This window comes from Asterias amurensis, chromosome 11, assembly GCF_032118995.1.
Source record: "Asterias amurensis chromosome 11, ASM3211899v1".
NCBI classification, from domain to species: Eukaryota; Metazoa; Echinodermata; class Asteroidea; order Forcipulatida; family Asteriidae; genus Asterias; species Asterias amurensis.
This window is the reverse complement of record NC_092658.1, coordinates 6,058,799-6,083,227: the sequence shown is the minus strand read 5'-3', so window position 1 is coordinate 6,083,227 and position 24,429 is coordinate 6,058,799. Positions and strand designations below refer to the sequence as shown.

Sequence of the window (24,429 nt, the reverse complement as noted above, 5' to 3'; positions counted from 1 at the left end):
GGCGTTGTTCGCATACAGTTATTTTGTCGAGTTGATGCAATGATTACTTAGGACAATTTGTTCAATCATGGAGGTAGGGAAGCGCGATATCGTGACATGCCTAAAAATAGTGTAAACTGTATAATGTCCAGGCCGTTCCTGCATGGGTCATGCATGGAGGTAGTGCCTTTACATCACGTTCAGATTAATTTTTAATAAAATAAAGGAAACAATTGATTTGTTTTACCAAGCAAATATTTAGTACCTACTGAAGCTTGAAAAGCAAGTTATCACCAGATTAAAAAAAAAAAAAAACTACGACCGCGAAGGGACTCGAACCCTCAATCTTCCGATCCGAAGTCGGACGCCTTATCCGTTAGGCCACGCGGCCGGAACACTAAGTTGAGGTCTTCGCATTGCATATATTCTATGAATTAAAATATATAGTCTGGTACACACTAACGTAAATAAGTGTTGCGATACGTGTCGGCCTCTGGGTGCATTTCTTCCTAATTGATTGGTGTTCTACGCATGCTCTATCCGAAATACTATTGGCAACCGCGACAACCAAGCAAAAGATCTGTCACTACACTCTGCACAATTTGTATATTTTTATCTGATTATTGTTCCAGAAATGTAAACAGTTGATGGGAAACCGAAATATCCCCCATATTTCATGATGAATGGTGACTTTCCAAGTGCAAGGTATATTTTATTTCTTTTTAACTCAACTCAAATGAATTAAACGAGAAGTCAGACTCAGTCAGAGTCAGAAGTATCTCGATACTACGATAGGCCTAGGCTAAAAATAATAATATTAATAGGGTCAAATAATATTCATAAATGAAAAAAATAAATACAAGTTTATTTTTAATAATAAATGGTACTTGGCTCTTTGTACTTGGTAGTTATCCTCCTGAAATTTCCGTTGTGGAACTTAACAAGGAGGTCAGGCGAGCGTTGTGTAAGTCGTTTTGGTTTTTTTTAAAGCCTATTGACAAATTGTTAGCTAATAAGCAAAATAAATTAAATTGTGAATTTGTTTTTGAAGATTTGGTGGGATTTTGGAACCTATGAGCGATTGTTGATCCCAGATTATTCCATAATTTCAGTGTTCTTAGACAAACAGTAGAAACTCTCGGTGCATCATCATGTAATATCGGTCGCACTAAATACTGACAACTCACGACCCCTCACGACAACTCATGACAACAATTTTTAATGCACTTTTAAAGGAACACGTTGCCTTGGATCGGACGAGTTGGTCTATGAAAAGCGTTTGAAACCGTTTGTTTTGAAATGTGTATGGTTATTAGAAAGATGTTTTAAAAGTAGAATATAATGATCTACACAAGTATCACTCAAAATTGCACGATTTTCATTTAACGCCGCGAACTAACACGGTCGGCCATTTATGGGAGTCAAATTTTTTACTCCCATAATGGCCGACCGGGGGGGGGGGGGGGTGAGCTTTGAAAAATCTCACGCATAGCTGGCCTCTGGACTTGGCATTTCTGTTAGTAACGAACGGAAATATCTGCCATGTTGTCTTTCGACGTACTTGGACGATTCCACTACACCACAGGGGTAATTTCTGAGGGCTCAGTTTGTATTTTTTTATTTTTGGTTTTAGCTGCTGTTTTTGCATTCTTGTAAGTACCTAAGTCGCAACTCTGGAAATGGAAGTTACTACACAAGGGGAAGTTTAAGTAAAATATTTGTTTCAACTTCATGAAAGGCACATAAAAAGGTAAATAATCATCTTACTAATTGTACAATTCCTGCGGTGTAATGGAATCGTCCAAGTGCGTTGAGAGACAACAAGGCAAATTTTTCCGTTTGTTACTAAACTCCTGGTAAAAAAAACAATTTTTTTTACAATTTAAAATACAATTTTTACTGTCTGAAAATGATTTAGGTGCATATGACTCTTGTGCATAAAAATATTTAACGGTTGTCTTATGTTCAAATGTTCGTTAAAGTGCATTTAAAAAAATTTGTCGTGAGTTGTCGGTATTTAGTGCGAACCTGTCTAATTATAGTTCGTTGTTTATAGGAATATAGCCCAAAGTTAACTTGTCATGATTATATATATAGGTCTATTGTCATAAAAATTAAATGAAATAGTGGTGGCGCCATACGAAAACTTTTCCAATTTACTCAACATTTTGTTATATGGTTTACTTAACATTGGTTATATGGTTTTTCTTTATAACTAGTGGTTCCTGATATCCTTTAAAGAGAAATAGCTAATGATATTTGGTATGACATTTTGGTATGACATTTCAGTATGTCTAAATAGCGTTTAGATGATTATACCGACGTTATAAAGTATACACTGTCTAAATTTGTGTAGCAAAATAATGTGTTTATTATCATTGTTTTTTAATTTATCTTTTGCAAATATTATTAGACCCGGTACGGCAGCTACTTACACAATGGACGATTCCGATGAAGAAGATATAAACCTCCCAAACAGTGAAGAAGAGGAACCCAGAAAAACAACCAGGTGACACATTTTATGACTCTGCTAACCCCCAAAATTACGGCTTACAGCCTATAGAATAAAACATTTCACAGGGGGCCATAAGGGGCCATTCATAATAGTCAATGTTAGAAGAATTCAATATTTTTTCGAAATTCTGAGTCAAAAGAAATAACTGAAAATTGAAATTCAGTTAAAAAAAAAAAGGGGGAAATGAAAAAAAAAAAAAAATTATTTTGGGCAATCTTGTCCCCTAATTTCTGCCCTTGATAATACTTATTTCATCAACGTTTTATGAAAGAGCAGAACCTCATTATATCAAACTAAAAACTGTTGTATAAAGTTTTGTGTGCTTGCCAGTTTCATCTCTGATTAAACAACGAAGTTGTGTGATTTAGCCAGGATCAGCTATTAGAAATTATAACACCCCTTACCAATATTTCGCCTTTTCATTGGTTTAGAGCACGTCACATGATATGTCTTAGTTTTGCTAGACGACGACCGTGTGATAGTGCATCGGTTTGCCGTGCGCTAGTCCGAAAGACTAGCACACGGCGTGCAGTACCCTGATAAATTGATAGTCTGTAAAAAGTTTTCGCAATCTGTATTTGCGTCGTCCGTGGATTGTAGCATTCAGGTCTGTAAAGTCTGTACAGTGTTTAGAAATGTTTGGGGTGTTATAAAACAAATATTGGCTGCTTTTACTCGTGCAATGGTTTAAACTATGACTTCCTCGGTGATCCCCGGAGCATTCTATTTTCTCTCAGCTTCGTCTAGGGAAAATAGAACGCTCCGGGGATCTCCTCGGGAGTCATAGTTTTAACCATAGCACTCGAAGCAGTCAATATTTGTATACTACTGGTTTGACCATGTAAGGAATTGCACTATTATTGTGGCAAAATTACAGACAGAGTAAAACTTGATTTAACATTAAAAAAGGAACATTAACATTTGTCTTATTTTCCTAGCTGTGTGTGGTTCCCCCTCCTGTGCGCCTTGAGCACCTCATTTTTGCGGATTTTGGCGCCCTATAAATATTCTTTATTCTTTATTATTATTCACACAAGCAGGGGTTGTTCTAAAACCCCCTCGACCCCCACGACCCATGACCCCTCGACTTCCGCCCCGGGTTCGAAGAATGTCCCAATTCCGAAGAATGTCCCAATTCCGAATTCATAAAATGTCGCTTTACGGCCGAGTAAGCATTAAGTCCCCGATTTAGAATTCACAGTGTGTGATCCGCGACCCAACTTCCTTCCACGACTAGACTTGATTTCAAGTCTGAGACTGCGGTTATATTTATCTGCATCAGCCACACAGAATTGGGAGTATTTACTCTCCGCTTCCGCACGTCACGTGCACACCAATTGGGCACCCCAAACACGTCCGTGTGGCCATTTGGTCAGTCTGGTCTACAACCTTGAGCTCCGCTTAGAGCAACTAGTAGTACCATGGAGGAATAGTACACAGGACAGGAGCGATCGGCCGGAAATGGGTCTGCCTGATCATCACGTAATGAGTTGACCGTAATCGTATTGGGCGATACACGCAGGTTTCCAGTTGGGATAATAATCTCGGATCGGCCAGGAGATACACGTGGAAATACAGCGGTTTTTTATTTGTACATCACAATTGCCACAGGCCCGATCTCAGCAGCCAATCACGCGAAGTTTGCTTCGTGCATACTACGTGTGTATGGTATGTCTCGTGCGCTGTGTTGTTGTGATGTGCGAGGCATGGTAGTCGACGTCAGCATACAAAATTGTATGCGTGATTGGCTGAGGTTGTGAACTGTGGCAATTTCGGTGTACAGAAAAAAAGATCGCACAAAAGTCGATGGTCGAGGGGGTCGTGGGTCCAGGGGGTCGAGGGGGTTTTAGAACAACCCCACAAGCAGACAACTTAGCCGAGAATGTATCTAGACAAAATTCTGTTCCTTTTGGGTTTTTTTTTACACAATGTAAATATGGCACTGAGACTGTAGTGTAGAATAGAATAGTAAATTAACTGTTAACATTTTATTGACATCACCCGCATTTGATGCGGTGATTGTAACCAAACAGATAGTAACCCAATTATAGTGACTTGGGACCAAGCAGAACACATACTGTAACTGTACCATCCAACTGTCCCTTCTTTCTAGGGTCTGTCCCTTTTTTTTTAGAATTCCAATGTCAAAAATAGGGACAGTCCATAATTCTGAAAATCTTGTAATATTAAATGCAACTAAAAGATTTGATGCCGTGAATTTAGAAATGAAGCTGTCTTTCATAACAACTTGTGGCCATGATCTTAATTTTCTGGATGTTACAAAATGCCTGAACCCATTAAAATATGTTGTTACATGCCCATTTGTGTGTTTGTTCACATGCTCACAGACAGTGGGTGTGAGTGTCTAGACACAGATCTGGCTAATGTCCCTATTTCTGACTTTGCTATGTTGGCAGGTATGAGAACCCATTCACATAGACTTGGAACCTTGGGTGTTGTTTGCATTGTGAGTGCAGGCATTACAGTTAACAGATTTGATAGTGTATTGTTTTGACTACTGAGTGTGGGAGGGGGGGGGAGATAAAAAATAAATCAGTTCAACCTGCAGAAATTGAGAAGGAAGAATGCCAATTAAAATACAACTTTTGTTGTTTTCTTGTGGGCAAAAGTTCTGACAATATAAAATGGAAATCATGTCTTGGGATGCTTAATTGCAGATAGACTCCCCTTGCATATCTGCATAAAAATTATGCAAAATATTTCGACTGGATTAGATTTTGTGCACAGTGAATGCAGTAAATATTGCAGAGCGAATGATGATTTTTGAATAGCAACTGACACATTCTGCAGAGTATTTTGCTCTGCTATACAAGGGAAATCGTTCATTGCACTATGGTAACAAATACTCATTTTGGTTGTTTTGCTTTTAAGCAGGAGACCAAAGTCTTCGAAGCAGACATTTCTCACCCAGAGTCGCTCCACAAAGCGAGGAGGTCGGAGGCCGAAGGTCACTCAGGCACAGAGTAATCTTGAAGAGAGACCACCGTGGGTTCAGCCGTCCATCAGAGGAGCAATGCCCACTCCTGATATGACAGTCACACATATCAATCAGACCTATGATAAAGTGGTAAGCTTTAAAGGCAGTGGACACTATTGGTAATTACTCAAAATATTTGTTAGCATAAAAACTTACTTGTTTGCAATCAATGGAGAGATGGTGATAGTATAAAACATTGTGAGAAACAGCTCCCTCTAAAGAAATGTAGTTATTGAGAAAGAAATAATTTTCCACTTAAATATTTGAATTCGAGACCTCAGAATTAGATTTCGAGGTCCTGAAATCAAGCATCTGATAGCTCACATCTTTGTGTGACAAGGTTGGTTTCTTCCATTATTATCTCGCAACTTCGTCGACCCATTGAGTTCATATTTTCACAGGTTTGTTATTTTGTGCATATGTTGAGATACACCAAGTTAGAAGACTGGTCTTTGACAATTACCAATAGTGTCTAGTGTCTTTAAAGGCACTGCCTGCGATTTCGCCAAACTCTTCCTAAGTTAGGATTAATCTTAGGACTTATGATGACTTAAGTTCCAGATCCATAGATGTTGGGATTCATCAAATCCATCCTAAGTTAGGACAAGTTACTCATCCCAATGTGAGATAGAATTAGTCCTTTAGTTAATGTCAAAGACCAGTCTTCTCACTTGGTGTATCCCAACATTATGCATTAAAAAAAAACTGGGAAAATTTTTACTCAATTGGTCATCAAAGTTAAAAGAGAATTTGAAAGAAAAAAACACCATTGTTGCACTAAATTGTGTGCTTTCAGATACCTGAACAGGCTTCAGGCCTGAAGTCTTCTAATCGTTATGTATGGGGTTTCATTAATTATGTACAGGGTTGTTTTGGTTCATTCCTTGAATTGAGTTTTGAAATTTCCCTTTCTCGTTTGTTATTGACCCAATTTAACTGTCGTTGACAAATCTTGGTTCCCCCACATTGAAGTCAGATTACTACGCAACATTGGTTGCGTTAGATTAGCTTCCCTGGGTCGACTCTGGTTGTGCCAGGGGCTCACCCAAGTGCCCTGCTTTTTGAACGGGTCACTTGGGGCTGGCCCGAGGTGCAAGACGTCACCACGAGAGGGTGAGTGATCGTTCGATTAGCTCTTGTCCGGGGCTCATCCGAGTGAGCACCGCGGGGTCGACCCAGGGAAGCTAATGGAACGCACCCAAGGTGTTTTCCAAGTCAATGGCAGGATTTTATCATTATTAAATCTGTATTTTGGTTTTGAACACTCAGAGAGCCCGAGACATGGCAGCCATGTTTAATGAGGGACAGACCTCCACTGACTGGCTGAAAAATCATAGCATTGAGCATTTCAACCTGACGCTTAAAGATCTTCTCAGTAAAGGACAGATTGTCAGGTAGGTTAATCCATGGTGTTATTTTGATGGTTGGTTTATAACCTGGGGTCTGCTTACAGATCCGGGTCAACATACAGGTGTTTTGCACTGTTAAAGGGTTTGAAGCCAAATTGCAGATTGGGCCCAATTACAGAACTGTGATGCTAATTGGGCCAAATTTCATGGTTCTTCTTAACAGAAGCAAAGAATCTGTACTTATGGAAGCAGGGAATTCCAGGCATATTTCACAGGTTAGAAGGAGACTCCACGTTTCTAGGCACTTTTGGCTGACACAGCTAGTGCATAAATTTGGTGCCCTTGGAGATTTGCAATTTTGTCTCCTGAGTTCTTTTTCTTACAAGCCATTTTACCAAGACAAAACTGTGATAATTCTCTATCATACATCCGACAATGTCAAAGTTATTTGAACAGGATTTGTCACTTTTTACTGGTTGATAAAATCTAACGATGGATTGTTTTTCACAATGACTGTAGAATTTCTAATACATATTTCTTTTGCGTCTTTTTCTAATCCAGGCCTAAGAATAATATGCAGAAATCGAGTAGCTCACCCAAAGAGCTGAAGTTTGAGGCTAGCGTCGTCAATGAGTTTGAGTACAAACTTTATGAGTAAGTAAACACTTGTAATCCTAATTGCCCAGAACTCACAATTTTTGCCCAGCACTCTGAGCTAAATACATTGTGCCGTCCAGCACTTTGACCTGAACTCACTTCACTGATCAGAACATCAGCGTAAGTTGCGCACCACTCACATAATAAATGTTTCATTTAAGAAGACTTAAGGCCCGGTCACACAGGCCCCGATAACGAAAACGAGAACGATAAAAATGCACCTCCTCGATTGGTTGAATAAGCGTGGGCCCATTCTGTGTGGAGCAATTCAACCAATAGATTGCGTTCTCTTTGCGTCGTAGTCATTATCGTTTTCATTATCGCTGCAGTTTGACTTGGCCTTAACACACTTGTGTAAAATGTTTTGTGGAATCCGGTGTGCTAGACCACTCAGCATCAACATGACAAATGCATTGTATCATCTGATAGTATTAATCTTTGGATCCTTTGTAGGAGCATTGAAATGTACCACAATCGCATCCGATGGTTGTTGAAGGGAAGTAGGAAGACCTTTGGAATGATTAAAGGCAACAAGGTGGCCATCGTTGTGGACAGCTCGGACTCCAACTGTGGCTTCGGACGTGTCAGCCATTTTAGAGACTCGCTAACGGTAAGACTTTTAGGAAGATTCTAAAACTAAAATTTACCTAGTAAGTTTTCCTTGTGGTTTATTTCTTGATAGTTGATATTACAAGTCGCATCCCCATAAGGTGCTCCCTCTGATGCTACTGCTTTCTAAGTTGTATCACTAAATTGGGTTACACTGCAGTGATTATTATTACTACTATTTTATTTATGCTATTATTCCGATCATTCCCTTTAGACATTGATTGATGAGCAGCTACACAACAGAGAGATGTTGTATTTCATGTCATTTGGTACCGACACAGACTCCTTATGGCACACACCTAGATACACCAACATCAGAATGTAAGTAGTCGACTCGCATAACTAGAGAGGTTTGGCAAGTCTATGGATACACATACAGATACCGATGTGTGTTCGCATGACGCTTATCCGGGACTATCATATTTTGCACACACATTAGCTATGGAAACGGGAGCTCATACACGTCAGAGAAAAACGGATACTGTTTTGCAGACTTTTAGTTGTCTTTTTGTCTCAGATCAAAAACACTTCCCACGGATATGTTTCTACTGGTATCTTGCTTGATTTAGATAGAAAACTGTTATTCATAAATACCTCAAACAGTTTCGCTATTCCTATTGGTGGATAGCGCGTCACGTGGGGGTGTTTAAACCGTTGATAATGACCAGTGTTTATAACCGGTTTTCTGCGCTAGTCTTGATGCAAGACGTTTCTTGTTACGGGCGACGCAGGCTCTGTCTGTGATTTGGTTTTCAACTAGTGGTTTAAACCCGCTGAGGCCTGGTTCTTTATAATTTACCTCGACTTCGTCTCGGTAAAATTATCAAGAACCAGGCCTCATTGGGATTAAACCACTAGTTGAAAACCTCTTCACCACACATTGATTCCCTAAGTCATTTGCAAGCAAAAAGTTGAGAAAATGCAGTGTATAAAACATGGGGTCTCTGTCGGTCATGCTTGTAGGGTAAAACACTCAAGATGAATGCGAGTGCACTCAAGTGACACACACCTATATTTTGCAAAACAAAATCCAGCTGACGTGAACGGATACGGTTATCATAACCGTATTTGTTTCTGTATCCACACGCTTGTGAAACCTCTCATTCAACAGTAAGCCTTTGGAAATAAAGCCCGTCAAGCCAAAAGTTGAGAACTTTTCCTATAATCTGAAGTCGAAGATCGGAGGCGTACTCTTTAAAAAAATGATTCAGGGGCACTGGACACTATTGATTAATACTCAAAATAATTGTTAGCATAAAAACTAACTTGGTAACGAGTTATGGAGAGCTGTTAGTCTAAAGAAAGAGGTCATTTTTTTCATTCAAATTTAATTTAATTGTAGTTTAAAAATAAAAAAAGGAAATTTCTCACTGAAATAACAGAACTTTAGGCCTGAAGACTTTTATTAGACATCTGAGAAAGCACACAAACTTGTGCAGCAAGGGTGTTTTTTTCTTTAAATATTCTCTTACAACTTCAATGACCAAATGAGTTCAAATTTTCACAGATTTGTTGTTTTTATACATACGTTGGGATACTTCTTATACTTTGACAATTAAGAATAGCTACGTTAGTTTAGTGGGAGCCGTTTCTCACAAATGTGTCGTGTGCCTTTAAAATGCCTCCATGCTAAACCACCTTTGACCGGACCCAATTTCATAGGGCTACTTGGGCAGATAATTTTCTGCTTAGCAAAGAGGAGCAAGATACCAGTCAAACATGGAATATGTGACATGGTAATTTGGCTGGTAACCTTACTACATTAAGTAATATAGTATTGTTGTGCTTAGCTACTATTTTTGCACTTATGCAGCTCTATGAAATTGGGCTCAGGGAGAACCCAAACCAAGAATTTGCTCAGATTATTGTTGTCAAATTGAAACGATGACTTATAAAAAATGTAAAGACAATTGATGTTCTCATTTGAAAATAAATTGAACCAAAGTCTTCATTGTTCATCTTTACTTGGCCCAGCCTCTCGGCCACTAAGCAGAATTTATTGAAACTTCCTAAAGAGCTGTATTGAAAACCTGAGTATTGATGCTGTACCTGTTTTTCTTATTTTGGATAGTCTTGATGAAGCACGCTACTGGGTGAACAGTCTCTCTGGGATGGGAGGATGCAATCTCCTAGCTGCCATCAAAAAGGTTCTTAAAGTCAAGGATGTGGACTCCATCGTCGTGGTTATGGGAAGCTGGTAAGTGTTTCATCAAAGAGCAAGTTTGAGTACACATATTTAGTCGACTACTGCCCAGAAAGGTACATGCGCGGTGACGCACTCACTCCAACGACTTATTTGGAAGTCTAGTCAACCATCTGTACTACGTTATTCAACACTCCATTGCCTTCCCCGTTTTCGCCATATTGTCACTGGTTCCCCTCTGCGCTTTGCACATGTTAGAATAGAACAGGGTATTGGGACTAATGAAGTAACCATGGGCTCGAGGCTCGTTCTAAATGGTCCACTACATTTAGTCGCCTACTGACCAGCAACATACATGGGCGGTGACGCACTCACTCCAATAACTTATTTGGAAGTCTAGTCAACCATTGGTACCACGGTATTCAACACTCCATTGCCTTCTACGTTTTCGCTATAGTGTAACTGGTTCCACATGTTTTTCCACATGTTAGAATACAACATGCTGTTGGGACCAGTGAAGAAATCATGTGCTCGAGGTTGGTTCCAAATGGTCTACTTCTGTAGTCAACTAGTGGTCGACCAGCCTGGGTTGGAGTTAAAATAGTCAACCTTTTGTTAACCATGGTGTGCACTCGAATTTGCTCAGAGACTTTGGCTGTGTCTGAATTGGCGACTACGGCTACGGCATGATCGCTGCATTCTCTTGATCGCAGACACTTGCTTCTCTCCACCCAGGGGTAAATGGGTACCTGTGAGGGCAGAGATGGTTCTTGTGATTGATTTAGCTTAGTGTAGCGCGTACTTGTTGCACAGGCTGTATACTCCCTAGGGAGCTGAGAAGGTTGAAGGAATGAATTGAATGGCCCAAGGACCAGGGGAAATAATGTTTGAAGCGCTTTGAGACGCCCTTCGTCTGTGAAAAGCACTATAAAAAATCTGATTATTGTTACTGATATTCTTATTGTCGTTTTGCAGCCCTGACCAGAGCGCTGAGGCCCTGGTGGAGTACATAGAGCAAGTCATCGTTGGTCGTCAAGTCCCGTTGCACTGTGTTGCATTCGACTGTAACAATCACCTCACTAATGTAAGTGGAATCTAACTGCATTATATCAAATCCAGCCGAGTCACACGGCCTCAACATTGTGTGTTTTCTGTGTGAAATTGAAGTGTCACGTTGCTCCCTAAAGTTACATACTGGAGTGTGTGTGTGATTTGCACTGGTTGTATGCTCCATATAGACAGGATGCCCACCCTACAAGAAACCACATGTTCCTTAATCATAACCATCCTCCTCCCTTTTTCTGTGTGTCAACAATTTCAAGGAATCACTTTTCTAAATAAAAAGTTTTGTTTTAAAGGCAGTGGACACTATTGGTAATTACTCAAAATAATTATTAACGTAAAACCTTTCTTGGTGACGAGTAATGGGGAGAGGTTGATGGTATAAAACATTGTGAGAAATGGCTCCCTCTGAAGTGCCATAGTTTTCGAGAAAGAAGCAATTTTCCACGAATTTGATTTCGAGACCTCAAGTTTAGAACTTGAGGTCTCGAAATCAACTATCTAAACGCACACAACTTCGTGTGACAAGGGTATTTTTTCTTTCATTATTATCTCGCAAGTTCGATGACCGATTGAGCTCATATTTTCACAGGTTTGTTATTTTATGCATATGTTGAGATAGACCAACTGTTACGGCTAGTCTTTGACAATTACCAATAGTGTCCACTGCCTTTAATCAATGGATTTTCAATAGCATTATTCTTGTAGGTACAACTTAAATTTTACCATAGAGCTGTATAAGAGCTAGAGGGTGCTATGTCACTTACGTATCTCCACAAGCAAAAAAGGAATAACACAGTGATGGGTCAGTGCCATTTACGCTATAGGATGTAAATGAAAAGATGCCTGGGAAATGAGTTTCGTTCCGACCCCCATGGGTCTAAGAGAACTCTGTAGATTTTAACAGGGTTCTTTTATACCCAGGGGTCGGGATGAAAAGGTACATTTTAGCCTGTATGGCCTAAATTGTATCAATGAGCAAGAATGCTTCTCGTCAGGGCGTGTCGCTTGGTTTGGTACGCCCACAGTCTTGAGTTACATCTTCAGGCATGTGAGACTTCGTCTTTTCAGCTGATTTCCTCTTTTTGGATTTTGAGTTTCCTCTTTTTTTCTTCACTTTCTGTGTACAAAAGTATAGGAATATTATATTTTCCTCTTTTTTTCTTGCCTGGTTTTCTCTTTTCCTCTTTTTTCATGAGAGGGCAAGGCCATTTTATTGAAAAGGACAATTTCATAGGAGAATCTTAAAGTCTGTGGGAAAGTTCTAAAGGTGCACCTAGGCCACTGTGTAATTCCCAGCCTGATGCCCCTCAAGTTCTTATATATAACTCCACGTATCTTTCCGATCTTGGTATTCCCTTTGTCTTGACTTTGCTCTGGCTAACATACTGTGAATTTATTTTGAAATTTGCCGCAGAAAAAGAAAACTAACCCTAAGGTACATTTTAATTTTTCTAAGATAATGTTTACTTCCCCACACCAGCTTGCTTCATCTAGATTCATTGCATATGCCATGTATGCTGCTCGAAACTGAGGTCTAACAATTGAAAATGCAAACAGTATTAAAACATGTAAAATGCTTCTTTTGGTCTCAGTTAGGGCAATGTCGAGCATGAAACGTTAAATGCTAGGCTAAGTAGGATTTGAAACTTTGCATGGTGGAAATACGATATGGAAAGGTTTGCGGTAACACCATATTATGACTATCTCTAAATAAGTTGGAGTGGTTCTGAAAAAAAACTTTGGTTTCAACTCGACATTTGATCGGTATCTTTCTCCAGAAGACGATCAGAGCATACAGATTGCACTGTTGAGTTGAAACCAACGGTTCTTTTCACAACCACCCCAACTCATTTAGAGATAGTTAATAGTCGTTTTAGAGATAGAGATAGTTTTATTTAGAGATAGTTTTATTTAGAGATAGTCAATACATGGTGTTACTGCAAACCGTTCCATAAATTCTAGGCTTTTAAATTGTTATCTAACAAAGTCAGGGTCATTGTTTGGTTTAAGTCAGTGAATGCTGATTCAGTGAAAGTCACCTATGAAAATTTCAGTTGAGTACAGTGTCTACTTGCCCAGAAAAAAAGCAACAAAAAAGTCGCAGTCCTCGTTCGCAGCAGGTAGCCTAGTGCGTCTGAGGGCATCATTCAAACGAACACAGTGGAAATTTCAAAAAGTCGCCAACACAGCAATCTTTGCAGAATCAATTGTTTAACGTACTTTTATTTACTTTTAATCAATGGAGGCACTTTAGACGAGACAGTTTCACAGGATTTTTACTACCATTACATTCTTCAGATACAGATTACACAATTTCTTTTTGTGGTCATTACTCAAATATGACCCTATCGTTTAAAATGTGAAGTCTCTGTTTCATGATGCTGTTCAGCAGAAAATATTGCTAAGCAAATTTGCCACTATTAAAGCAAATAATTACAAGGAACAAGCCACAATTCAAGTAGCATGGAACATGTATTTTTGCAGGTAGCCAGTTTTTGCTAAGCAACATTTCGAAGTGCTTAGCAGAATTGGCAAATTTTGCTTAGCAGCTGCATGAAGTTGGATTAATAGTATTTGAAACCCTGCATGGTTAGAGTATAATATAGGTGAGGTGTGCGGTAGCACCACGTACAAATCTCTTTTGAATAGTGGTTATTCTGAAAAGAACCTTCGGTTGACACTTCAACATTTCAATCATTATTAAAATACGATCAGAGCATATTGATTGAATTGTTTGAATTGTAAATCACCAACTCTTCTCAGAGCCAACACTACTCAAAAGAGGTTTACACATGGTGTTACAGCAAACCTTCACTAAGTATTTCATGGTGATCTTTGACCCAATGTGATCTTTGACCCTTTTTGTAAGTATGGTAGATGTTGTGAATTATTTAACAACTTTGCATCCTCCTCATATTAGTCTTGTTTTTGCTTGCTTTTTTAAAATTACTTTTGGTGCATTAGCAATACATTCATCCATGTATTAATTTATTGTTTCATATTTCACATTTCCTCACATTATTATTTCTATAGTTTATATGAATTGTAGTATACTTCCTTTTGTGATTTCTAAATGCTCTGCCTTATTGAGTTTGCTCACTGACTGTAAATTATTATGACAATTGTTGTATTTTTTGCATGTTCTTCCATTCTTTCACTTTGTGCTCAATATGTGGCATGGTGTACCCCACCCTCCCATCCCTCTTGTCGTGTCTTCATTGCATTCTGGGAATTCTTTTGAGGATTTTCTTTTTGGGGAAGGGGTTCTTCTGTACGAGAGGAAAGGAGAGTGATCATGTATATAATTGTATGTATACAGTCAAATTTACCTGGGAAAATTTCAGTTCGAAAGGTGGTCACATTTTTGATATTGCTGAAAATCTGGAGGGGATATGTTCATGCAGGAAGAATGGGTGCTTTTTTCTTGAAATAGTCTTGACCAATTAAGCCCAAATTTGTACAGATTTGTTATTTTATGCATATGTTGGGATACACCAAGTGAGAATTCTGGTCTTTGACAATTACCAAAGGTGTCCAGTGTCTTTAAGCATTGATCTTGGTGATAAAGATGGATTGCACTAAAGCGTCATGAACCGCAATATTTGATGTATGAACATTGCAAAAGTGTGTACGTGTACGCGCTGCGCACAGGTCTTAGCCAATGGTAGCCTCGCACGCGTGCACATTTCATCTTATATGGAGGCCGATGACACTTAGTGCAATCCATCTATTACTTAAAATGTTGCTGAAATAATAACATAGTTCTTAAATGATCTTCTCTTCAGTTAACACTACGCAAACTAGCTGATATATCTGGAGGGAGGTATCACGTCTACGCATCAGGAGCGGAGGTAGGAACTAAAAGAATTTTTGAAATATTATAATATTATTGTGATATTGTTTTCATTTTTTTAAATCTGGCCTCTTTGGCCACAACTCTCCAGCCAGTGATGATTGATTGAGCGGTTCTCTTGTATGTTTTTATCATGCTTGTGCAAATAATTTGTTGCCATTTTTAAATAGTAGTTTTTCCATCTTCTTTCTGATTTTGTTTACTTTTATAGTATTTCTTTGTTTTCTACGGTTGTTTGCCTGTAGTTATAATAAAATAAGATAAATATAAAATAAAATTAAATAAGATAAATATTCTTTCATAATTCACTCAACTATATCCCATTCACGGTTTATGGAATATTGATTTTCAATAGGATATTTGAGTTCTTAGAATTTGCCATTTTGCGGCAACAGATGTTGCAGATTGCTTACCAGCAAATACATCAAACTAATAATACTCGGTTCTTATATAGCGCTTTATCTTCAAGTACGCGCTAATCCTCCAATCAGATTCGCAGAATGGAGTGGTGATAAAAATCTATATTGCACGGCTAATATCACTACCATGCGTACTGTGTGTTCTATGACACGCGCCAAGTTTGCTTGAAGATAAATACGTTATCACATGCGCGCTCGTGGAATTACAGAAAATAAAGCGCGTCTGCGTCCCATGTCCAACTCGGCCTTCGGCCTCATTGGATATGGGACGCAGAAGCGCTATATTTTTCCATATTCCACTTGCGCTTGTGTGATTACTTATATTATCACACCCCTAAGGGGTGTATCAAAGCACACAGTACTCGACTGGGACTCGAACCCACACTCTGCTGAATAGAAACCAGAGTTTGAATTTGGTGCTCTGAATGGCTCAGTGTTTTCAGACACAGTATCAACCTCTACCCTCGCAGGTACCCATATTTACCTCTGGGCGTTTGTTTCTCTTTCTAGGAGCAAATCTACACTGGTACAGACATCACCATGCTACTTCGGGAGATACGAATAGCTCAAGATGTCATTAATAAGATACAGGAAATGAGGCAAGGCATGATGGGAGATGCTCTCGTTAGCATCTTGAATGAGGTAAGCTGTCTTAAGTCAAAGCTCACAATTTAACTTATTTTCAAGAACATTGATTTGATAGATGTTAAATTTGCATCGAGGATAAAGAATATTCGTTTTGGTTTTACCCATATACTTTGATGTGTTAGCACTGTATACTGAGTTTCCCGAGTTCTGTGAACAAAATCACAGCCATATCCCACCCCGAGTAATATGCCTGTGATTTTGTTCACAGAACTCGGGAAAGTACTGAGTATACAGTGTTTATGGATAAAAGCATTGATGTTCTTACTTATTTGAGTATTGTACTCTACTTTTGTTTTTGTTTTGTTTTTGCATTTAAAAAAAAAAGGTTGTGTTGGGCTGTACCCATCAACCCCTTTAAGTGACCAACATAAAGTTCATTATCTTTTCGTTTCTTGATCGTGTTAGTCCTTTTGAAAGCCCAGTAAAAGAAAGGAAAATTGAATAATTAAACCATGTAACACAGTTCCCTTTTGACGTCACACAGTGTAGAGTCAGCCATCTTTAACTGACAACAATATCAGTATTTGAACACACAATTATGCATAAACACCATGCAGGAGTTTTGATAAATTCCTTGCATGATTGGTCGCATGTCGGTTTTAAGGCCGTTCTGGGTTGGTCTGTTTTCTCCCTACGGCTCTCCTCCACTTGGCCCTGTCAGTCGTGTCCCTCGCATCGATTCCAAGCAGTTACATGTTATTCGACACTGAGCTCTGCCATGTCTTGCGTGGTCGGCCAACGGGTGTGGGTCCACCCACAAATACATTGGTACACCTCTTGAACTAGTGGGCATTCCCCTTTCTCTCCACATGACCAAACCACCGCAGCCTGTGCCTCCTCAATATGGTGCTGATCCCCTCCACTCCCGACTCTCCTCCTCAGCTCCTCACTTGACAGCCTGTCAGCCAAAGACACTCTCGAAAAGTTGGCTGTGTAGAACAATTAGAGCAGTTGACACAGCTTAAAGCCAAAACTCAATCAGCCCATAAAGATGGTGCTTTTCAGGAACTGGCTACACATTTCAGTTTGAATTTTATTTTTTTAAAGTGGATTATTTCTCATTAAAAAAAAACACATTTTTTATAAATAATTTCTTGTTGACTGACGACAATTTGACTGTAGCAGGACTTGAACCTGTAACCTCTGGATTAACAACAGCTCAAATATTAAAGCTCTGGCTTGTGAATTTAGAGATCGCAGGTTCAAATCCCACTCTAGTAAATTTTTTCTTCAGCATCCCAAAATGATTTACAATGTTTGGATGATTGATTGTTTTCTTTCTGTGACTTCTAGATATCCCTGGAGGTACAGAAGCTACCCCAGTCAAGGTTTCTACCGAGACCTCCGAACCACACCACTCCTCTGGCCATAGAGGAGCCCTCATTCCTACCCAAGACATCGGAAGAATGGCTGCAACAGAATGGACTCAAAGGTATTCCACTTTAGGGAGCATGGATAAATTATGTCACGGGAACGCCCGCGATCTGACGCGTCCCTATGCCAACTCAAACAAAAGAAAACCTACCAAGTTTCATTCCTTTTCCCGCAATCGCCTGGTCTTGAGGGAGAATCAAAGGAACAATGGTGTTGGCCAAATACTACTCTGCACTATGGTGTACCTGAGCTACATTAGACCGCAAACACAAATTGTGTACAGTTCCTGCTCATTCCAATATGCAGCAGTTCAGTTATAGGACAGTCTTCCAAAGGTTGTCTTCCTGAGACATTGGAACAATTCAAATCTGGAGGAAAACATAATATGCTTACTTTGTACAAATGTTGATTTCCCTTAACAGCGCATAGGGACCTCAAGGTGATATGCGCTGTTTAAGAATGGTTTTTATTAGAATTATTTATTATTATTACTATTATTAAAATGATTTTTGGGGTTGGACAAAGAATTGACTAAAGTGGGATTCGAACAAACGACCTCCGGATTAACGTGCCAGCGCTCTATCACCTGAGCTATGTTGGTTCGAATCCCACTCTAGTCAATTCTTTGTTCAACCCCAAAAATCATTTCAAAATTAACCCAGTCAGTTTCCCTTGTGGTTTATATTGATATTATTAAAACAAGCGTGTTTTCTCCTGTTTTTGTTTGTTTTGTTTCCAGGAAAGAGACTTTCCCTGTACCAAGTCCTGGCTCCCAATGCCTTCAATCAGATTGAAGAGTTCATTCCCGTCATCAGGAAATCTGTTCGCTCTCAAACACACGAGGTAAGAAACAACCGCCAACAGCTGTCAAAATAGTTCTGGTTCTCAGAGGCAAAACAACTGCCAACAACTGTCAACAACTGTCAACAACTGTCAACAATGGTCAGGTTGTATCATTAGACTCTAGACACAGTTTTTAATATTCCTTCGAAGTGAAATGTTTCTCAAAATGGGTCATACTATCAAATGCTGCTGTATGCTTCTAACCAATAGTTTGTTATGCCGTTATTTTTAAGAGTGATTATTAAAGGTATACCTTCCCTTTAAACGTATGCTCACTGTACTTCATTACTACCCCTTGAGATGAAATTTAGCCCTTTTGTCAGTTGTTTTCGACTTAAGTCGATTTTGAAAATGTTTTCGAAATGTTTTTTTTTAAAGACACTGGACACTATTTGAAATTGTCAAATACCAGTCATCTCACTTGGTGTATCTCAACATACGCATAAAATAGTAAACCTGTGAAAATTTGAGCTCAATTGGTCGTAGGAGTTCCGAGATAATAATGAAAGAAAAAACACCCTTGTCACACGAAATTGTGCGCTTTCGAGACCTCAAAATCTAATTCGTGGAAAATTACTTCTTTCTCGAAAACTACATTACCACAGAGGGAGCTGTTTCTCACAATGTTTTACACTATCAACAACTCTCCATTACTTGTGATTATTGTGATTAATTACCAATAGTGTCCAGTGCCTGTAAAGAGAAATGTTTTTGCTTCCATCTTTTAGAAAGCAATGACTCAGTTCGAGTGGCACGACGGTACGATCAAGAACATCCACGTGGACCCAGCGTTACTCTTTGACTACCAGAAACAGCTGGGGGCGACAGTCAAGCTGTATGAACGCAGAGTAGACTGGCTGTCAAAGGAAAGCAGAAGGCTGTTTGGTACCCTGACTGAAAAGAGGTTAGTTGGAGGGTGAACTGTCGGGGAACCTGATCAGTTTCTTTCACAAGGTAATAGACCCTTTTCAAAACAACTGGATTTTGCTTTGGATTCAGCTCAGGCTAGCTTGGCCCTGCGGTTGTTTTGACAATTGCACAAGCTTTGCGTAAACGTGCCCATGGTTTAAGACGAAGATGAATCCAAAGCCAAAGCCATGGTTTTGAAAAAGGCCATAATAAATGTAAGGCCGTGTCCGAATAGGCGGCTACAGCTACGGCTAGAGCTTCATTTCTACATCATCATGGGTTTAGGTATAGTCAGTCCTTAGCAACAGCCATAGCCGCAGATTTAGAATTTGAGGTTTCGGAAATCAAGCATCTGAAAGCACACAACGTCATGTGACAAGGGTGTTTTTCTTTCATTAACATCTCACAACTTCGATGACCGATTGAGCTCAAATTTTCACAGGTTTGTTATTTTATGTATATGTTGAGATACACAAACTGTGAAGACTAGTCTGTGACAATTACCAATAGTGTCCAGTATCTTTAAAATATTTTACTCTTATTTTGTGGCAGAAAGTTTGAGATTTCTTTTCTTGTGTTTCTACAGGGTAGTGATTCTGATTGATCTTTCATTGAGTAATGTCAACTACTTAGTACACATCCAACATTCCATCAGGCTTCTACTGCAACAACAGCTACTCAACAAAGAGTCCTTTAATCTGATTGGGTAAGAATACATAGGATACCTTGATTTGTGATTTATTGACCAATGAAATGATTGCTACTACATTGCTGCAACAACAGCTATTTGACAAAGAGTCGTTTAAACTTATTGGGTTAAGAATACAAAAGATACCTTAATGTACATGTACAAGTCCAGGTCTTTTTTTTTTTTTTTTTTTATGCAAGGCGCCAGACACACAAGGCCTGAAGGCCACTTCAAGGTGTGGGTTACAGTTATTTTTTTCCAGAGGCCGTTGCCACCTACTCCTAGGGCTGAAACAGGGTTACCCCTTTACAGTCCATACAGATGTAGGCTTGGGTATCATCAATTGGGGGCCTGGCCGGTAGAGCAGAAAGCACCACCTCCCCAATTTTACGTAGCAAGTGTCACGACCAGGATTCGAACTCACACTCTGCTGATCAAACACCAGAGCTTGAATCCGGTGCTCTTAACCACTCGGCCATGACACGCCATACGCTAGACTTGAGTGCAGCTTGGCGCATTAATACTTTAGCACTTTACGATAACAGGATAACCCTTTGAACATTTGTATGTATTTTTATCTTTTCTGAATGCCTAGTTTCGGCAGCTCTGCTCGTGCTTGGAGGCCATTTATGCAAGAACCAACTGAAGAGAATATACAGATGGCATGGAAGTAAGTAGCTCTAAAAAGACCTTGCTAGTCTCACCCAAAGAGAAGCTTATGGTATAAAAGTGTCTTGCTCAAGGACCCAAGTGTCACGATTGGGATTCAAACCCAAATCCTGATGACTATAACCACCAGAACTTGAGTTTGATGCTCTTATCCACTCGGCCTCGACACCTCACCATGGACTGTAAATTAATTGTGTTATGGGGTGTCGTGGCCGAGCAGATAAGAGCACCGAACTCAAACTCTGGTGTTTCTGTTCAGCAGAGTGTGGGTTCGAGTCCCTGAGCAAGACGCTTAACTATAATTGCTTCTCTCCACCCAGGGGTAAATGGGTACCTGTGAGGGCAGCGATGGTTCTTGTGATTGATTTAGCTTAGTATCGCATATTTGTTGCACAGGCTTTATAGGAGCTGAGATGGTTTAAGGAATTAATTAAATGGCCCAGTGACCAGGGGTAATGATATGTTTGAGCGCTTTGAGATGTCTTTGGGTGTGTAAAGCGCTACATAAAAATCAATTATTATTACTTTTATTATTGTTTTCATGATGCTCAAAAATGAATTAAAAAATTACAAATTTGTAACTGAAATGGGTTTTTTTTTCTTCAGGTGGGTACTGGGCCTGGAGTGCAGCGGAAGTCGTAACTTCCTGTCGGCTCTTAGACTAGCCCTGGAGAATGAAGAAGATCAAAAACGGAATACCTGTAAGTCAGAGAGAACTTTTCACGTCTATCAGACTTAGCAATTTATCAAGATGCTCAACAGTCTTAAAGGCAGTGGACACTATTGGTAATTGTCAAAGACTATCCTTAACAGTTGGTGTATCCCAACATATGCATAAAATAACAAACTTGTGAAAATATGAGCTCAATCGGTCATCGAAAAACACCCTTCTCACACGAAGTTGTGTGCATTTAGATGGTTGATTTTGAGACCTCAAGTTCTAAATCTGAGGTCTCGAAATCAAATTCGTGGAAAGTTACTTCTTTCTCGAAAACTATGGCACTTCAGAGGGAGCCGTTTCTCACAATGTTTTATACCATCAACCTCTCCCATTACTTGTCACCAAGAAAGGTTTTATGCTAATAATTATTTTGAGTAGTTACCAATAGTGTCCGCTGCCTTTAAAAGTGTTGCATTAAGGGGTTATCTAAAGTAGAAGTTTGACATCATCTTGATCATGAGAAAAGAGTGGAAAAAACGATTAAACATTTTGCATGACATTGATTTTTAGAAAATTAATAAAAGCTCACTGAGCGATAAACTCCAAAAGGGAAATTTGTTTTATTTATTTCTCATCAAATATGACATTTCAGACAGAAATATTTCAAGGGATGTTTTCTACTATCATCATCATAAGACCACGTATGTTTTATGTAAATCTGTGATCTTACACTATTTTTTTGTTTCTTACCAAATCTGTAATGTTCCTTTAAAGGCACTGGACACCGTTGGTTATTGTCAAATACCAGTCTTCTCACTTGGTGTATCTCAACATATGCACAAAATAACAAACCTGTGAAAATTTGAACTCAATCGGTCGTCGAAGTTGGAAGAAATAATGGAAGAAAAAACACCCTTGTCACACAAAGTTGTGTGCTTTCAGATGCTTGATTTCGGGACCTCAAAATATAATTCTGAGGTCTCGAAGTCAAATTCAAATATTTTAGTGAGAAATTACTTCTTTCTCGAAAACTACGTTACTACAGAGGGAGCCGTTTCTCACAATGTTTTTTATACTATCAACAGCTCTCCACCCACTGCAAAAACATAGAATTCGAACTGCCTCTAGCTACCGGGCAGCCTCAGTAGTCTAGTTGGTAAAAAAACAAAATTAACAGCTCTCCATTGCTTGTTACCAAGTAAGTTACTATTTTTAGTAATAACCAATAGTGTCCAGTGCTTTTAAGATACATACCGACCCCTTGTTAAAGCTATTACTATTGAACTTACTAATCTATTTTTCAGCTGTTGATGGCGTCTACCTCTTCACCAGCGGAATCCCGGACCAGCTGCCTGAGGTCATCTGTTCCTTCATGGAGGAGGCCACAGTCGGCCAGTCTACACGCCTCCACTCTATTCTCTTCAATGTTGACGACTACGACAGCAATGGCGCCGTCCCGGGACGCTACGCAAACATCACGCAGATGGCTGAGTGTCTCAGAACACTCGCTCATGTGACCAGCGGACGATTTCATTGGTTCCGTGAGACAGGGATCATCGAGAGCGATGATATTAAGGCAATACTCAGTGAGATGGACAAAGCTGTCAATTACTCACAGAAGGTGAGTAGCAATTTGTGTAGGTTTCTTGAGTATTTTACGGAAAGTGAGTAATTTACTCATAAGATGAGTAGCTAGTTTTGGGATTACTTGTATAACTTAAAGAAGTTGAGTGTGAGGAACTCAGTGTTACAGAAGAACAAAACCATATTATTGAGTTTCTTTTGTTGCTTTTCTAGATATTCTTGCGAAGAAATTTTGAAGAGTCAAAAATCAACACACTTCTGGGCACATGGTGATGATTATGTAGCAAAAAATGGTGCTTAAAAGCACTAAGAATTACAAATCGCTAAAGAGTTTAGAGGTTTCTCTCAGAATGAATGAAATACATGTAACACTCATTTAAACTTTTTTTTTATTTTATTTTTATTTACAGTGTGCATTGTTAGTTGACTCTGTGAAGAAGAGGTCCCCAAAGTATGTAAGTACTTCTTAAACATTTGTCTTTATTTTCAGTGTTTCATTTTAACACCTATTCAATACAAAGTGTTTGAAAAATTCATTCCTTAAACCATCTCAGCTCCCTGGGAGTAAACAGCCTGTGTAACAAATATGCGCTACTCGGCGAAATCAATCACAAGAACCACCTCTGCCCTCACAGGAACCCATTTACCCCTGGGTGGAGAGAAGCAGTTATTGTAAAGTGTCTTGCTCAGGGACACAAGTATCATGACCAGGATTCAAACCCACACTCTGCTGAACAGAAACACCAGGGCCCAAATTCATAGAGGTGCTTAAGCAAAAAAATCATTCATTCATTCATTCATTCATAATTGGTTTATTATTTTAAAAACAAATTCCCTTGGCGACCGGAGGTCGAATTACAGGAAAATATACAGAGATTAAAAAATAAGAAAAAATCACACTATTTCACATTATTTAAGAAATAATTGATTAAGAACAGACATATATTTACAATGTTAAAATAAATTGTTCTGAAAGTTGCGGGAAAAAAAAAAAAATAAAAAAAAAAATGGATAAAAAATATTGCTGGCACAGTCAAAGGGCGCATAAAAAGCTGCATTCTATTGCAAATCGGTTAAAATATTGCTTAACATATATCTGCTAAGAACAAATGAGCAGGATACCAGTCACAAATTGTGTATGTGACATGGTAGCTAGTTGGTAACCATACTCTGGTAAGCACATGTTTGTTGTGCTTAGTTATTTTTTGTGCTTAAGCAGGTCTATGAAATTGGGCCTAGAGCTTGCGTTCGGTGCTCTTTTACCGCTTGGCGTAATCCTTTGATTTGTTATCCTTGTAGCAGGCAGAGTTGATGAGCAACGCCCAAGAAGACCAGCCTAAGATGTTACCAATGAGACCACAATCAGCTAAGAAGAGGGCACTACCTGCCCCGAAGCACACAGAACTCAGTCTCGCTCGCCTGGTTGGTACTTCATTTGTTTGTTTGTATTTTTGTTTTTTGTTTAG

At 39.2% G+C, this 24,429-nt stretch overlaps 1 protein-coding gene and 1 non-coding gene across 3 annotated transcripts in view; one reads left to right on the top strand and one right to left on the bottom strand.

Annotated features, from left to right (window-relative positions):
• Nucleotides 1-297: 297 nt before the first annotated feature.
• On the bottom strand, nt 298-370 carry Trnar-ucg (transfer RNA arginine (anticodon UCG)). Its single transcript has one exon. It is a non-coding gene; the product is annotated as a tRNA-Arg (tRNA).
• A 175-nt stretch (nt 371-545) lies between these two features.
• The window catches only part of LOC139944204 (von Willebrand factor A domain-containing protein 3A-like), a 37,189-nt gene continuing 13,305 nt past the window's right edge, over nt 546-24,429 (top strand). Inside the window, exons 1-20 of one of the 2 annotated variants that reach the window (XM_071941171.1) lie at nt 546-684; nt 2,393-2,488; nt 5,390-5,582; nt 6,762-6,886; nt 7,403-7,495; nt 7,952-8,108; nt 8,322-8,428; nt 10,179-10,304; nt 11,226-11,334; nt 15,101-15,166; nt 16,098-16,229; nt 17,529-17,667; nt 18,349-18,452; nt 19,181-19,356; nt 19,948-20,067; nt 20,645-20,719; nt 21,325-21,419; nt 22,684-23,000; nt 23,374-23,418; nt 24,263-24,385. In XM_071941171.1, coding sequence (XP_071797272.1) covers nt 656-684; nt 2,393-2,488; nt 5,390-5,582; nt 6,762-6,886; nt 7,403-7,495; nt 7,952-8,108; nt 8,322-8,428; nt 10,179-10,304; nt 11,226-11,334; nt 15,101-15,166; nt 16,098-16,229; nt 17,529-17,667; nt 18,349-18,452; nt 19,181-19,356; nt 19,948-20,067; nt 20,645-20,719; nt 21,325-21,419; nt 22,684-23,000; nt 23,374-23,418; nt 24,263-24,385 — 2,427 coding nt within the window. In that variant the 5' untranslated portion in view covers nt 546-655. Of the gene's footprint in view, nt 685-2,392; nt 2,489-5,386; nt 5,583-6,761; nt 6,887-7,402; nt 7,496-7,951; nt 8,109-8,321; nt 8,429-10,178; nt 10,305-11,225; nt 11,335-15,100; nt 15,167-16,097; nt 16,230-17,528; nt 17,668-18,348; nt 18,453-19,180; nt 19,357-19,947; nt 20,068-20,644; nt 20,720-21,324; nt 21,420-22,683; nt 23,001-23,373; nt 23,419-24,262; nt 24,386-24,429 lie in introns of both variants that reach the window. The other variant, XM_071941170.1, reaches the window with a different exon arrangement.